General features: G+C 41.6%; 1 protein-coding gene across 1 annotated transcript; it reads right to left on the bottom strand.

Moving 5' to 3' along the window:
* Nucleotides 1-3,016: 3,016 nt before the first annotated feature.
* On the bottom strand, nt 3,017-13,033 carry casc3 (casc3 exon junction complex subunit). The gene is made up of 13 exons (XM_026916963.3): nt 12,799-13,033; nt 11,748-11,772; nt 11,114-11,169; nt 9,187-9,405; nt 8,825-8,973; nt 8,448-8,624; nt 7,472-8,241; nt 7,178-7,239; nt 6,917-7,025; nt 6,657-6,764; nt 6,211-6,416; nt 5,994-6,116; nt 3,017-5,200 (listed from the first exon to the last, which is right to left on the bottom strand). The coding sequence occupies exons 1-13, from the start codon at nt 12,982-12,984 to the stop codon at nt 5,162-5,164; spliced, it is 2,229 nt and encodes a 742-aa protein (XP_026772764.1). The 5' UTR covers nt 12,985-13,033; the 3' UTR covers nt 3,017-5,161.
* Between the last annotated feature and the right edge of the window lie 469 nt (nt 13,034-13,502).

Here is a 13,502-nt window from a genome sequence, read left to right as displayed (position 1 = left end):
ACCAAGGTGTAGGACAAAGAGAGATGAGGGTATAAAAAGAAAGACTGCTGAAAAAGAAAAGAAAGACTGCTGAAAAAGAAAAAGAAAAACTGCTGAAAGAAAGGGATGACAGAACTGAGAAAATGATGCCAAAGAAACTGCCATGAAAAAGTGCCAGCCCAAGAGCGGGTGAGACGGGAACACAGTTCTGGATTCACTGTAAGTGTGAAATCTCCTTTAACTAGACAGGAAATTGAAGAATTAAGTGTGACAGGAGTTGGTCTCCTTTTTTTTTTTCTATTGCATAACAAACTTGGATCACATTTCAACCTCCCTCAGTAAGCATTGCTACAGGCCTGTCAGTCAAAATGCTTCACAAGTGTATTGCACCTAAAGTGAGAAAAGTGCATGATGTACACACACGTCCCCACACAGCTCAGCCAGAACACCACGGCAGCCTCGGCGTCACCTCCAGCTGCTACATTCATGAATATTCATAGACGTACTCAGCTTTTTTCTGCCTGATTGGTCAAGGAGATCATTTTCACACCGCTTGACCATTGTGCCCGCCAATACAACTACCCAGTAGGTCTCACTGTGAGTCGGTTGAATATTCATTATGGTATTCTGCTTTTCTTTGAATAAGGCATTTGTGTTGCTGAAGACAGACACTTGGCCCCGGAGGCCCGTTCTGTCAAAACCGAAAAGCAGAGGATATGTAACTCAGCAAGAGGGCTGAAGTTGTGGTTTTGGCAATGATGAGGCTATTTCAGCTATTCTTCAAAGGTTACTGCAGAAATGTTATCTGCTATGCTTGCCTGCTTAGCTCATGGTGCGTGACACAGAGTAACTGACAATGTACAAACGTCTAGAGGATCTCTAATTGTAGTTTACATCAGTTTCAAAAAATACTGTTCCTCCGCCAGTCCAGATTTGCAGAGTAAGCTGCAAGACCAGCCCAATTTAAAGTCATCAGAGTTATATTATCACTACCATGAAGATATTTAGCTGCTTACATTTACATATTGTAGCATTTGGCAAAGTTCTCTACACATTTGTGCAGCTGTCAACAAAATATCTGCTCAGAGCCAAAACGCCAGCCTCTGTGGATCCCCAGGTTTTGTAAATGGGAGGAAAAAATTGATGTGGACCACCAAACAGATCAAGTAGTCTTCACATGCCTGTCAGTCGTGTTGCTTGTCCATTCAGGAACACTTTCTTCCTGTAGTAGGATTTAGGAGTTCTAGCCTAGGCAGTGCACATGCATGTTTATTGAGGGTGTGGCTTTGAAGGGAAGGCTGGTAGAAAGAGCTGTATTTTTTTGAAATTTGAAATGTTCAGTACAGTCAGCTTCACCTAACTTCTGCCAAAACTGCTGACTGTAAATTAAAAGTCACAGTACAGCCTGTTTAATTACAAAGGAATGAAATGGTAAGGTAAAAAAAAGGATTTATCAATGTTTTGGGTACATAAAATGTCACATAACTGGACTTCAGAAAACAAAATCAAATAAAACAAAATAAACATATTTAAGAAACTATTAAATAAGTAAATTAAGTCCAAAATTTGTCTTAATTTTGCTGTGACTCCTCTCTTTGAGCCAATGATTATTGGTCCTTTATCGATTTCCCTTTATTATTTGAAAAATCATGCTGGATGAAGTTGGATCAAGTATGCAGCACACTACAGTAGGTTTTGTTCATACAGAAATCAGCAGCACCTCCAAGTGGCCAATTATACTTTCTCATATTAACAGCCACTATGTAAATGCTATTTAAATAAAAGATCATAAATGATAAATGACCATTGATGTGGTGAACATAGAAGAAAAATTACCTCTTTGGTTATTTACCACTAATTGCTAGCTTATATAATTAGATAAATCACTGACAGTTGTCATTAATGTCGCATGATGAAAATAGAGATCAAGAATACTTTTACAAAGTGTCCATATATAATAATTCAAATATATAAATCCCTATAGCCTGTAAAGACCAGTTTGATCTGTACTGACTAAGCTGGTGTACATCCTGGTTTAACAGTCAGAGCTCTTTCTAGCTAGCAAACGGATGTTGACTCAGCTTCTGTTTTGTTTTGGGTGGATGTTAATGTTCCTAGTCTGGGTTTCTGTTCTGTCATTCTGCCGGTCTGATAGATAGGCTGTGCTTATGGTTGTAAATAAATAATAAAGCAGAAGACCAGACAATGTTTTTCCAATCTTCAACTGTCCAGATGCCCACTGTAGCCTCACATTCCTGTTCTTGACTGACAGGAGTGGAACCCAATTTGGTCACTGGATGTTTTTGGTTATTTGCACCATTCTGTGTAAACTCTAGAGTCTGTTGTGCGTGAAAATTCCAGGAGCTTCCCAGGAACATTTTCTCATAACACTGTTCACCAGGCTGGTCCACCAGTTCATAACCAGCTTAATCAGGGTGGAGTTGTTATTGTTCTTTTGGCCGCTTCCCGTTAAGCGTCGCCACAGCGGATCACCTTCTATTGTCCACATATTGATTTGGCACAGGTTTTATGCCGGATGCCCTTCCTGACGCAACCCTCCCTATTTATCCAGGCTTGGGACCAGCACTGAGAGTGCACTAGCCAGTGCAACCCCTGTGGCTGGGGTCGGTGCTCAGCATGGGGCTCAAATCCACAATCCTGAGATCAAGAGTCCCATGCTCTACCAGTTCTCATAACCAGTTTCACCAAGCAGGAGTATCAGCTCATAACCAGCTTCACCAGACTGGAGTACTAGCTCATATCCAGTTTCACCAGGCCAGAACAGCAGCTCATAGCCAGCTTCATCAAGCTGGAGTACTCAAACTGTATGCCTAATGATTATGAAAAAAATGTAGCCATCTGCACAATGTTGGCATGAACACAATAATAGTGTAACAATCAAAAAATCTCACTCTCCTGCTGCTGGAAGCACTGCCAATGATCACTCGTCATGCCCAGCCCCAAAAATGAGAAACACACAGCATTACACATGGGTCTTGTTTAATAGTTCTCTTGACAAAATTGCTCCACCAAAAAAAAAAAAAAAAAAAAAAAAAAAAAAAAAAACACATTTGAACATTAAAACACCTATGAAACGTACAAGCCCGTCACAGTGTTGGCAGGTCTAGTCAATCGGAGCAGATATGTCAAACCAATGCAATTTTTAAGGCATAGAAAGTAACATCACAAATCATCTTATAACCCACATCTAAACAACACTGATAACGTAAGAAGAGGATTTCAGTTATACTGGCAGGCTATCAGGAGCAAATGATAAAGGGAACCATTTTAAAGGACATATCCATCACACAGTCTGGTGGAGTTGATGGGAACAGATTCACAGCCCCTGGAGCTCACCTAGAATTGCTTTCACAAAAATGTAGCCATATGCTCATGCATGCCTGTACAGTGCTCCTAAAATTAAAAAAAAAAACAAACAAACAAAAAACTTGTAATTAGCACATCTATAAAACAAAATAAGCTGTTGATACGATTGATAATTGCAAGTTATCAGTTAATTCATTAGACAACAAATAAAGGCTAGGAATCCCTGCTGACTTTGTTCAAGGTGACAGTATTTCACTAGTAACTAAGTTTAAGGTATTACTGCTTTTTAAACCACAGGCTTCAATAATACATTTATTCTATATACACGTACACTAGAAAGCCATTACCAAGCAGTAGTACTGTCAAGTACATCAGTTTCAGGCAAAGTGAACGGTTCTGGGCTGAGTTTTCCCCAGAACATCACAGCACAAAGTGCACTGTTAAATGGTTGAGCGAGCATTACACAGAACACTCTCTACCAAGTAAAATCATCTTAACTTGAAACTGTTATTACAGTATTGTATTTAACACAGAACAAAGTCAAAGATACAGAGATCAGGCATGTGCCATTGATGTGGGGAAGAGTGAAGAGTTCACACTTCACTACACACAGGAGACTAGCACCTTTACAGAAACTATACTGCTTGAGCACTTGAAAATCAGCACTGTTGGGTTAGAGTTACAAAAAAATGCAATAGAACCTATGAGGAGACAGCTATCGAATTAAAAATCACATGACCTCCAATAACTATTTAAACCTGCCATTAAGAACAGTCATACTTATAATTCTTATAATTCACTGCCTTTCTGTCAGCCCTTAAAGGTGCACAATCACAAATTTCTGCGTAAATCACATGTGCATGTGCTTTGTGTTGACCACAGAATGGGAGCTCTTTAGATCTGTAGCTCTGTATGTCAGCACTGACAGCTGGGATGCCAACATTTTTTGGTCAATTAGTTTATCCACTAGCATGGATCATACCATGCCACAGCTCAGTGCTTCCTGCCCTCACTGACTGGTCTAGAAACTGCACTACAGCTGAAACATATTGCCTTATTTTAGTTACTAATAAACATTTACACAGATATGGGGGTGGGGGGGGGGGGGGGGGGTGACAGGAGATGCATAGACTGCCAGGCCAAAGTGCCCTCTAATGCTGAATGTGAATGATAAACCGAAGACACTACATGCATATTTAAATTCAACGTTAAATGAGCATCCTAATGTGTTACTGTGTGGCGCTGACCTGCTTTCATGTTGCATTCTTCAAAACACAAAAGGGGGTACTATGGTTAAAAAATTCCACCAGATAATTATCATGCAGGTCCAATTTGCAACAAGTATGTATTGCATTTCTGGCAGACATTGATCTCAATAGCCTTGGACATGTTTTCTTCTCTAACACATTCAACATGCTGCACTAAATGAAATGTTTGTAATCACATTTATCTACCTTTCCCATCTAAAATAACAGCCTGGATTATTAGTACAACGTGACATTTATTGATAATGATTATGATAGTGATTAATAGCAGCGAAACCTCTTTCTGTGCCGGCTTGACGTATATTTTACAGTACATTTCCTTCAGGAACTAATACATGCTTTGATGAGAGAGTGAAGCAGTACACTGCAAACAGATCAGGTGATGAAAAATACAATCGAGACATGACTCGCGAGGAGGGCCTTGCATGAAGGTAAATGTGGACATGCTTAACAAAATGAATAAAATCAAACATTGCAAGTTTTTCCTTTAAAAAAAAAAAAAAAGAAAAGAAAAAAAAAGGTGATGTAACAAAGCGAAAATATATTCATCCACAAGTGGTGCTGGTCCTGGTCACTTCTTTCAGCAGCAGCTAGGAGCGCACCTCCTCACTGGGCTTCCTGCTCTGGTCCTGTAACACAATTCAATTAAATTTTACTTATATAGCACTTTTAACAATAGATATTGTCACAAAGCAGCTTTACAGAAATCTGGATATAAAATTCAAATTTTCCCTAATGAGCAAGCCAGAGGTGATGGTGGCAGCGAAAAACTCCCTGAGACGAAAAAGAGGAAGAAACCTTGAGAGGAACCAGACTCAAAACGGAACCCATCCTCATCTGGGTGACACCGGATAGTGTGATAACACAGACAATGCAAAGCACTTGTATCAGACAAGGGCTGGATAAACAATCATTTCTGACAAAAATCATATTTTACAGTTCAATATTCAGTACATCTTTGACAGTTTTATTTGTGCCAGAAAGGTTGACAAGCGTTAGTCTCAACAAATATTTGCCTAAACACTGAGAAATATTATTAAGAGTACCACAAGTGATATATCTGGAACCATCACTTAAAGCTTTTGTTAGTAATTGATTTTTTGCACAGGTAATTCTGGAGCTTACGCCAACTTGACACAACAATTCAGTATCCCTTGAAACTTAAGTAAACCATTCTGACTGTTCAGATAACTGTTTTACCGCTAACATTCTCACTGAAAAAACAGGTTTGGATATACAGTACATTACTTACTATATTCTTAAGGATATATGGTTTCTGGTGCCCAAGACTCAGAATTACTCTTAATTAATTACTCTTAAGGGGAGATGTGCTGTATGTTAGCATCAGTGAGACTCAGAATTACTCTTAATTAATTACTCTTAAGGGGAGATGTGCTGTAGGTTAGCATCAGTGAGACTCACCTCTGGTGGGGGAGGTTTGACTGTGACTGGCTGTGAAGTGCGGCGTGGTGGAGAAGGTTTGGGTTGAGCCTGCTGCTGTACTGTGTCAAAATACGTCACTCCACCATACACCTGTGACTGAGCCTGAATAGAATACAGATATTACTGTGTTAATGAACTCCAGATTGTCTCATCATATCAAATGCAGAAATTGGAGAGAAACAGAAAATAAAGCCACCTGTGCATTGGGGTACATGGGGGGTAGTGTAGCTCCAGCAGGGTAAGGGTAGTTGGTGTTGCTAAATGTCATGACTCCAGGTGGAGGGTAGAAGGGTGGGGCTAGCAGTTGCTGTGGGGGTGGCTGTCCAGGAGACAAAGAAACGGGTGGAGCAGCATAAAGCGCAGCGTTCGGAATCGGTCCTCCTGACTGGTGTGGATGCAAGCCTGTAAGACATGGAGCAAAAGATGCAGCGACTCGTCAGGTATCACTGGTTTTAATTTTCTATTAAAATAACCATGTAAAAATACATACAGGACAAAAAAAAAAAACTAGACTATACCGAGATGAAGTTATGAAATACCCTTTCAGAGGTCATACATAAGTTATGAAAAATAGAAAAAGTGTGGTACAGTACTGCAACTAGGCCAAGAAGAAGACACCCATGTGGGTTGCTGTTGGCTTACCGGGGTGCGTGGGGTGGGGCAGGTGCATCTCTGGTTGTACCAACAGCCCCTGTGGTGGCATGGGAGCAGGACTGTCGCCATGTGTGTAGATTGGTCCTTGGAATGACACTGCATAGCAGAAACTAGGACGTGAGCATCTAGATAATAAACTGAATTTAAATAAACTAACAAAAATGGCTACTTTGACTTTTGTGTTTTCCTTTCATTTACAAGATGCACCCACAATGCCCTCTGCAGGTCTCGTATTTAAGCATACGTACTGGGTTCGTAATAGTGGCCCTCCATGAGCCCTATGTGCATTGGCGCTGGTTCAGGCACTGGCCTCTGCCTCTGAGACGAATACCGCTTAGCCCGGCCACCACCAACACCCTGCCACAGAGGTAAAAGGAGCGATAAATACACATTCCTTTTCCACTGCAGTTCTCCAACTACTTATGGTTTTCAGTAACAAATGATCCAACATACATTGTTTACAAAAAGAGGTGGTAGTTAAGCATTACTAATATCTCGCTAGAACTCACCATGTCCTCCATATTGCCATATTGAGGAGGACCACCTCCCATATGTATAGAACTAGGGATGCCTATGGGACATAGAAAAGTTGTCACACACATGCCAGAGCCTCACTTCAGGGCAAATAATTACACACAAATAAGGGATCATCTGTCCAAGTTTGCAGCTTAAGTATACAAACACAGAGTAAGGATAACACAAAAGAATGGCAAATGGAGAAAATCACTAAAACTCAGAAAAGGCATAACCAATTAAGCAATGAACAAAAGAAGCCAGAATTAAACAGGATCAAGCAAGCGTACCCCTCATCTCAGGCCGAAGGTATGAGGTTGGACTCTGGGTCCAGTTTTGCCCAGCCAGATTGAGACGAGCCAGATCCTGATCGAGCCTTGACAGGCCACTCTGTGTGCCCGTCTCACCCTGTCCCTGCCATGATTCAGTCTTGGCAGCAGTGGGCATAACCTGTGGGGTGATCACTGCCTCTTCCAGAGAGGCCTGCTTGCTAAGGTCCAAGGGCCTGGCTCGGCTCCTACGTGCCAGAGAGTAGGATTTTTTCTCCACTGGCCTCTCAGGAGGTGGAGACACCTCTCTTACTGTGCCAGGTGTGCTCGACTGCTGCTCCTCCATTGTTCCACACTCCTCCTTTTGCTGCGATGAAGAGGTTGTCTCCTGTTCAGTTTTGTAATAATGGGCAGTGTAAGTGGTGGCTACAGTGGGAATCTCGCCTTCCTCTTCGTCATCCTCTTGTGGGCTGCGCTGGGCATGGTGAGATGGTCCATGAGAACCTCGGCCCCTGAGCCTGGGTGCCCTCTCACTCTCAGGAGCCTGGGGTCGCGTGGTGGCCTTAGGATGACTTCTGATTTCAGGCCGACGGCTGCTCTGGAAGGTGCGTGCAGGGGGCTGGGTGGAGGGCCTATTCTGGGGGCGAGGAGCAGCAGGAACACCTGACTGGGAAGTTACTGTCACAAGGGGGGCACCACGGGCACTGGGAGCCGCACCATGCCATGAGGAGCGGGGGGGCTTCTCACCATCCCTGTAACGCTTGGACTCTTGGTTTAGCGGGCCAGGATGCCTATAAAAGGAAGAAGGAAAAAAAAAAAAAAACAAGCTAATGTCTCACGTGTGTATATATAGTTATTAAAAAGGGAACCAACCAACCAACACTTGTTTTGGAGGAGTTGTCTAAAGAGCATGTGGCTTCTACAGGAGCTTCCACCTGAATGGAAAGCACCACCTATACAGAACAGCAAACAAACAAAATTGTCTTCAACTGCTTACCTGGGCTTTCGTGGCTTGAATGGTCTGGTGTCACTGGGGCCATTGCCGTTACGAATGTCGTAACCGTAAACAGCAATCAGCTCCTCGCGTGATTTAGGGGCCTGTTCCTCCTCCCGGAACTTATCGTGCTCCCAGCGACCCTCATCTTTCCATAACTTCCTATGTCTGCCCTTAGGCCTGGTGACAGAGAGATGGGGAACAGATGGGCACCCCGATGAGACAGCAAATATATAAATGTGGAAGCTACTTGATAATTATTTAGAATTAGCCTAATAGATGATTGCGATTAGCTATCTAGGAAGAAGCGAAAATATACTGACCCTCAAAGATATTGCAAAGTAGCAATCAATATAGTTGTTTTCTCTCCAGTATCTTACCTCTCTTCATCCTGAGCCTGGCCTCTCACATCATGCTCAAAAAACAGGCCCTTCCGGGGGATATATGCTGGATTCTTCCGGTCTTCATCATCATCCAACTTCTGACCAGCTTTACTAGCTGACTTGTTCTCAGGATCATCTGTGCTCTCCTGATAAGAGTGCGGTTTTTATTAAAACCAACTAAAGCTTCAATAATCCAATAAAGGAAAAAATAGTGAAAATAATCAGACAGTGGCCAGTGTCTGTTATGAATAAAGCACACTGTGCATCAACTGATTCGAAATAGATGCATCCAGAAACCTAGCTCAAAGCACTATTCATTTCCAAATAGAACACAATCCATGTTACATTTTGTCCCATACCTGACCATCTCCACTCTGCCTCTCCCCTGCCAAGTTGCCCTTTTCATCAGCTTTCACTTCTTTTATGTCTCTCTCCTCCTCCTCTTCTTCTTCTTCCTCTTCCTCCTCCTCTCCCAAACCTTCAGCAGGAACATCGGCTGTTGCTTTCTGTTCTGCGGCTGGGCGAGCAGCGTCGTCATCACTGAAGTGTTCACCCTCCTCCTCCTCGTCCTCTCCTCCCTGAGACAAATCCAGTTTGAACAGATGAACACTGCATGAACATTGTATTCCTCATGTCACAGATTAAATTTAGTACTTTAACCTTAAATTTTTCAATGATACTTCTAATTTGCAGTATACCAAAATATAAATAAAAATAATCCTACACATAAAGGAAAATTGGCTATTTTTACACAAAAAAATGCAGCCTCTTGAGTCTGTCACTGGAACGCGAGTATGCTATTCAAAAGAATACATCTCCTCATATCAACATCTTTTGAAGGTTTGCTCAACAGATCATGCTTTACTGTTGATCTGCTGCTCAAAATGACTGGTGTGGGATTGCAAGAAAGGAAAACTAACAGTTTTTAATCACTGTGGAATTATCATTACCAATTAAATTACACAAAGTCAAGTTTTTCATCATTATTTACTGAAAATTTTCAATGCGTTTCTAAAAACAGTTAACTATACTGTCTAACGATAGCTAAGTCAAACACTGATACGCTGACAGATTTCATTTCGTGTTAATGAACTCAAAACGTTAATTCTTGACATCAAGCGAAAGTGCCGCATCAGTGCATCTTCGGTGAAAACGATGGCCAAAAAAATTACTAATTTGAGACTAAGACTAAAGCATATTTTTGAGTGACAGCTCATACCAGCATACTCCTATGTTAAAATGCAGAGCTTCTATGCAAAATGCGTGAATGTTGGCAGGTCTCTGCATTATCCTGCACGCAGGCGCACAAGTGATCACCAAATAAATTTTTTTTTAAAAAATCAGGACACCTGCATGTTGATAATCTCCAGACAGCCAACTACACAATCAACAATACCGCCATGTCACTCTTTTTGGCACACTACAATTTTACTTCCATTTGTGAAACATCTATGATAAAGGAAAGCAAAAGCTTGTTCATATTTATACCAGTGTAGGAGACATAAAGCAAGTTATAAAATGCAACACATATGATACACCCACATGAAGCAATACCAAAGCAATACCACCTGCTATGAGGTTTTTTTTGCAAGATTACCAGAAACAGCATTTATATGAAACTTACTTTTAACAGCAAACCTTGTACATAAGCCCACTAACAGATTTACCAATATTTTTATAATATTTGTAATAGATTTACAAATATTACTGTTACTAACTAGTACTAACTCTCACACTAACTCTAATGCAACAGGATTTTATTCTTAGACCATAGCCTATTTGTACTATCATGAAGACGCACTTGTCTGGCACATCTGCTAAATGTTGTAAGCTGAATTAAATGTAAATATTTACTTCGAGTCTCAGTAAACTCATTGAAGTGTTTGCATATCCGGATAAGGAATTTGCAGCACAAGTGTTTCATCCATCATTAAGCAACACTCAAACTGAATGTGATTATTTTTTGCCCCCCGTGACATCAGCATGAATTCTTAAACACATCAAAACATCAACAGCGTAAACCTCAAATATTGAGATCCAGACCATTAGAAAATACTTAACAGTTACCAAATCTGCAAAAAGCTCCAAAACTAGTACATGTGAATTCACATGGTGCTGTGCTTTTTGGGTGTTCTCAGCATCCAACACACTTGATTAACATTCTCATTACAAAGCTGCTTATTAAATTAAAACCAAGCGTCAGAGCATCAGATGTGCAGTGCAGGGCTACTCTATGGTGACAGATCTCCTCACCAGCCCTGGGTCTGTGTTGCCATGGTGACTCACCTCCGAGTGCGAGCCGTTCTCCTCCGGATCAGCACTGTCGTAGTCAGAAAGGACAGCTGGAGGAACAAAAGATTCAGCGTCAGATATCTAGATGTACCATAAACACCACATTAAATATACACACTCCGCTGCCGGGTTACCTAATAACCCTGTCTTGTACATTCCTTGGCTATTTTATCTATTCATTAGGCGGGTGCATTTTTTTTTTTTTAAGGTATGCAGTTACTGGCTGGGGTCCATCTGCAGCTATATGTATACCATCGGCCACCTCTACCCAATCTCCCAGAGGAAATGAACACTGTAATTCCACCAGATATTATTTGGATGAGAGACCTATAAGGGAACCCTCGCGTCATTGCCATACCCGCTAACATGACATCATCAAGGTGGTGTCACTACTGTGCTGAGAATGGTTAGTGGCGGCCCTACGGTGGTCCCTTTCTATTGATGAACAGGGTAAAGGGGTGCTGTTAACTGGTACATAGCAACATACGTCATTACATAAAGCGTATCTACATGTAAGTGTACCTGATAAAATGGCTATTAAGTGAACACAGGCTATGTACACCTAATGATAATGACAATAAAGGCTGGCCATCTGAAACAGAAGCACAAAGAACAGAAAACCACTCACCTTCACCTACACCATCTTCACTTTCCTACAAGAGGTTGGAAACCACAGTTAGGCACAGACTCCACACTGACAAACCATCAAGCAATCATCCAACATGATCAAGCTCAAGCTTTCAGGAAACTTATAACATATGCCTACAGTTGTGTATGATTACCCTCTTCCTCACTACCTTGTGCTGTTACTCTTTTCTCTAGTAATGACATGAACAAAAAGATTTGTGGTTAAAACCTGACAAAGCAATAACAGTGCACTTTTGGTCATGTGTCAAAAAGTTATACAAGTAATAAGAGGTAGGATCAAATCAACCCAAAAGAGAGTACTGATATCAGGGCCATGAAATGATTAGTAAGGATCAGACCGAAATGGACTTTTTCAGTCAGTGAGGCATTTTATGCCGTGAACGATTGTGCATGATTTCGACTGACTCTACACAGGTCTTTCACAAGAACAGATGACACATTAAAAACGTGAAATTTTCAGAGAGCAGTCACAGTTAATTTAAGGATGTCCAAATAAGATCTTAACTGATATAAGGGTTTAAGGGGGGGCTAATCTAGCAGAATGCACTTTCCTCCCATACTGTAAACAGGAGGTGAGTCGTCCATCTTCAAATATTTGTTTATTTACAACTCTACAAGACTACTCAAAGCCTCTGATGTAGGACATTCCCAAAACTGAAATGTTTAACACTATAAATCCTGTGCTGAATAAGAACTGTCTGATTGGGAGTGGAGCTTATAGCTACATCATTTTTGTTGCCTTGCTAAAGCATTAGCACAGAACAAACAGCTAGAAGAACAGGCTGGATGATGAGGACTATAATGATGATGGTGGTGTTATTGGCTAAAGTGCCTTAACGAGACCAGAGGAAAAAAATTCTAGAAAATTCCTACAAATCGTCCAACAAGCCAAAATTGCCCTATTTGTTGGTTAACATTTCAAAATCTCAAATAATACGTACAGAAAACCGTATAAGAACATTCTAGGCTGTATAGAAGAAGGCTGACTTGCTAGCAGTCTCGCTAAAGTGATAGCAGGCTGAGACACTCACACACTCGGATTCGACGTCGCTTTTCGCGCCAACGCGCGCGGCTGGAGACTCTCCCGGCTCGGGGATTCTAGCGCGGCTCTTCCCGCTGGGGGAAGCCGATCTCCCGCTCTCCGACCCGGACGCAGACTCGTCCTCATCCTCGCTGTCCTGAGACGCGCGCCTCCTTCGTCGTCGCCGGTCCGCCATCTTAGCACACAAGGAAGGGGAACCGGAAGTGCGCAAGGACGTGTGGGCGGTAATAAAGTCGTAATTTCCTCACACCACCACGTCGCTCAGCTGAGCGTTTGAGAACGTGGGAGTTTTCACGTAACATACCGTCAAATAAAGCCACAATAATTTTTGTAATGTGGATTTTATAAGAAATACTGATGAAAACTTTATTTAAAAATAGCGGTTTCTGTAATTAAATTAACTAATCATATTAATTTTTTTTGACATCCGTGTTTGTGGGTTTGCTGTAGAAAACCATATCAAAATCATCCAAAGTGAGAAAAGCATAAAAACAATGTAAAAAAAATCTTATGGTTATTATATATTTACACTGCGGAAATAAACGGCCAAGGCAGAGCGGTGATAGGTGTAGGACTCAAAGACACGCCCACTAAACGGTTCTGCGTGGGCGTGTCTTAGGGACTGCTTTCGAAGAGGGTTACTGAAGTGCTCTTAAGATAGGTCTCCCAAGCCACCGCCACCCTGACCAGGAT

Source organism: Pangasianodon hypophthalmus, chromosome 13, assembly GCF_027358585.1.
Source record: "Pangasianodon hypophthalmus isolate fPanHyp1 chromosome 13, fPanHyp1.pri, whole genome shotgun sequence".
NCBI lineage: Eukaryota > Metazoa > Chordata > Actinopteri > Siluriformes > Pangasiidae > Pangasianodon > Pangasianodon hypophthalmus.
This window is presented reverse-complemented; position numbering and strand designations above follow the sequence as displayed.

Coding starts and splice junctions, on each gene's coding strand:
- casc3 (XM_026916963.3), bottom strand. CDS start 12,984: ATGGCGGACCGGCGACGACGAAGGAGGCGCGCGTCTCAGGACAGCGAG. Junction 8,974..9,186: donor GGCAGAGTGGAGATGGTCAG/GTATGGGACAAA, acceptor CACTCTTATCAG/GAGAGCACAGATGATCCTGA. Junction 7,026..7,177: donor ATGGCAATATGGAGGACATG/GTGAGTTCTAGC, acceptor CCTCTGTGGCAG/GGTGTTGGTGGTGGCCGGGC.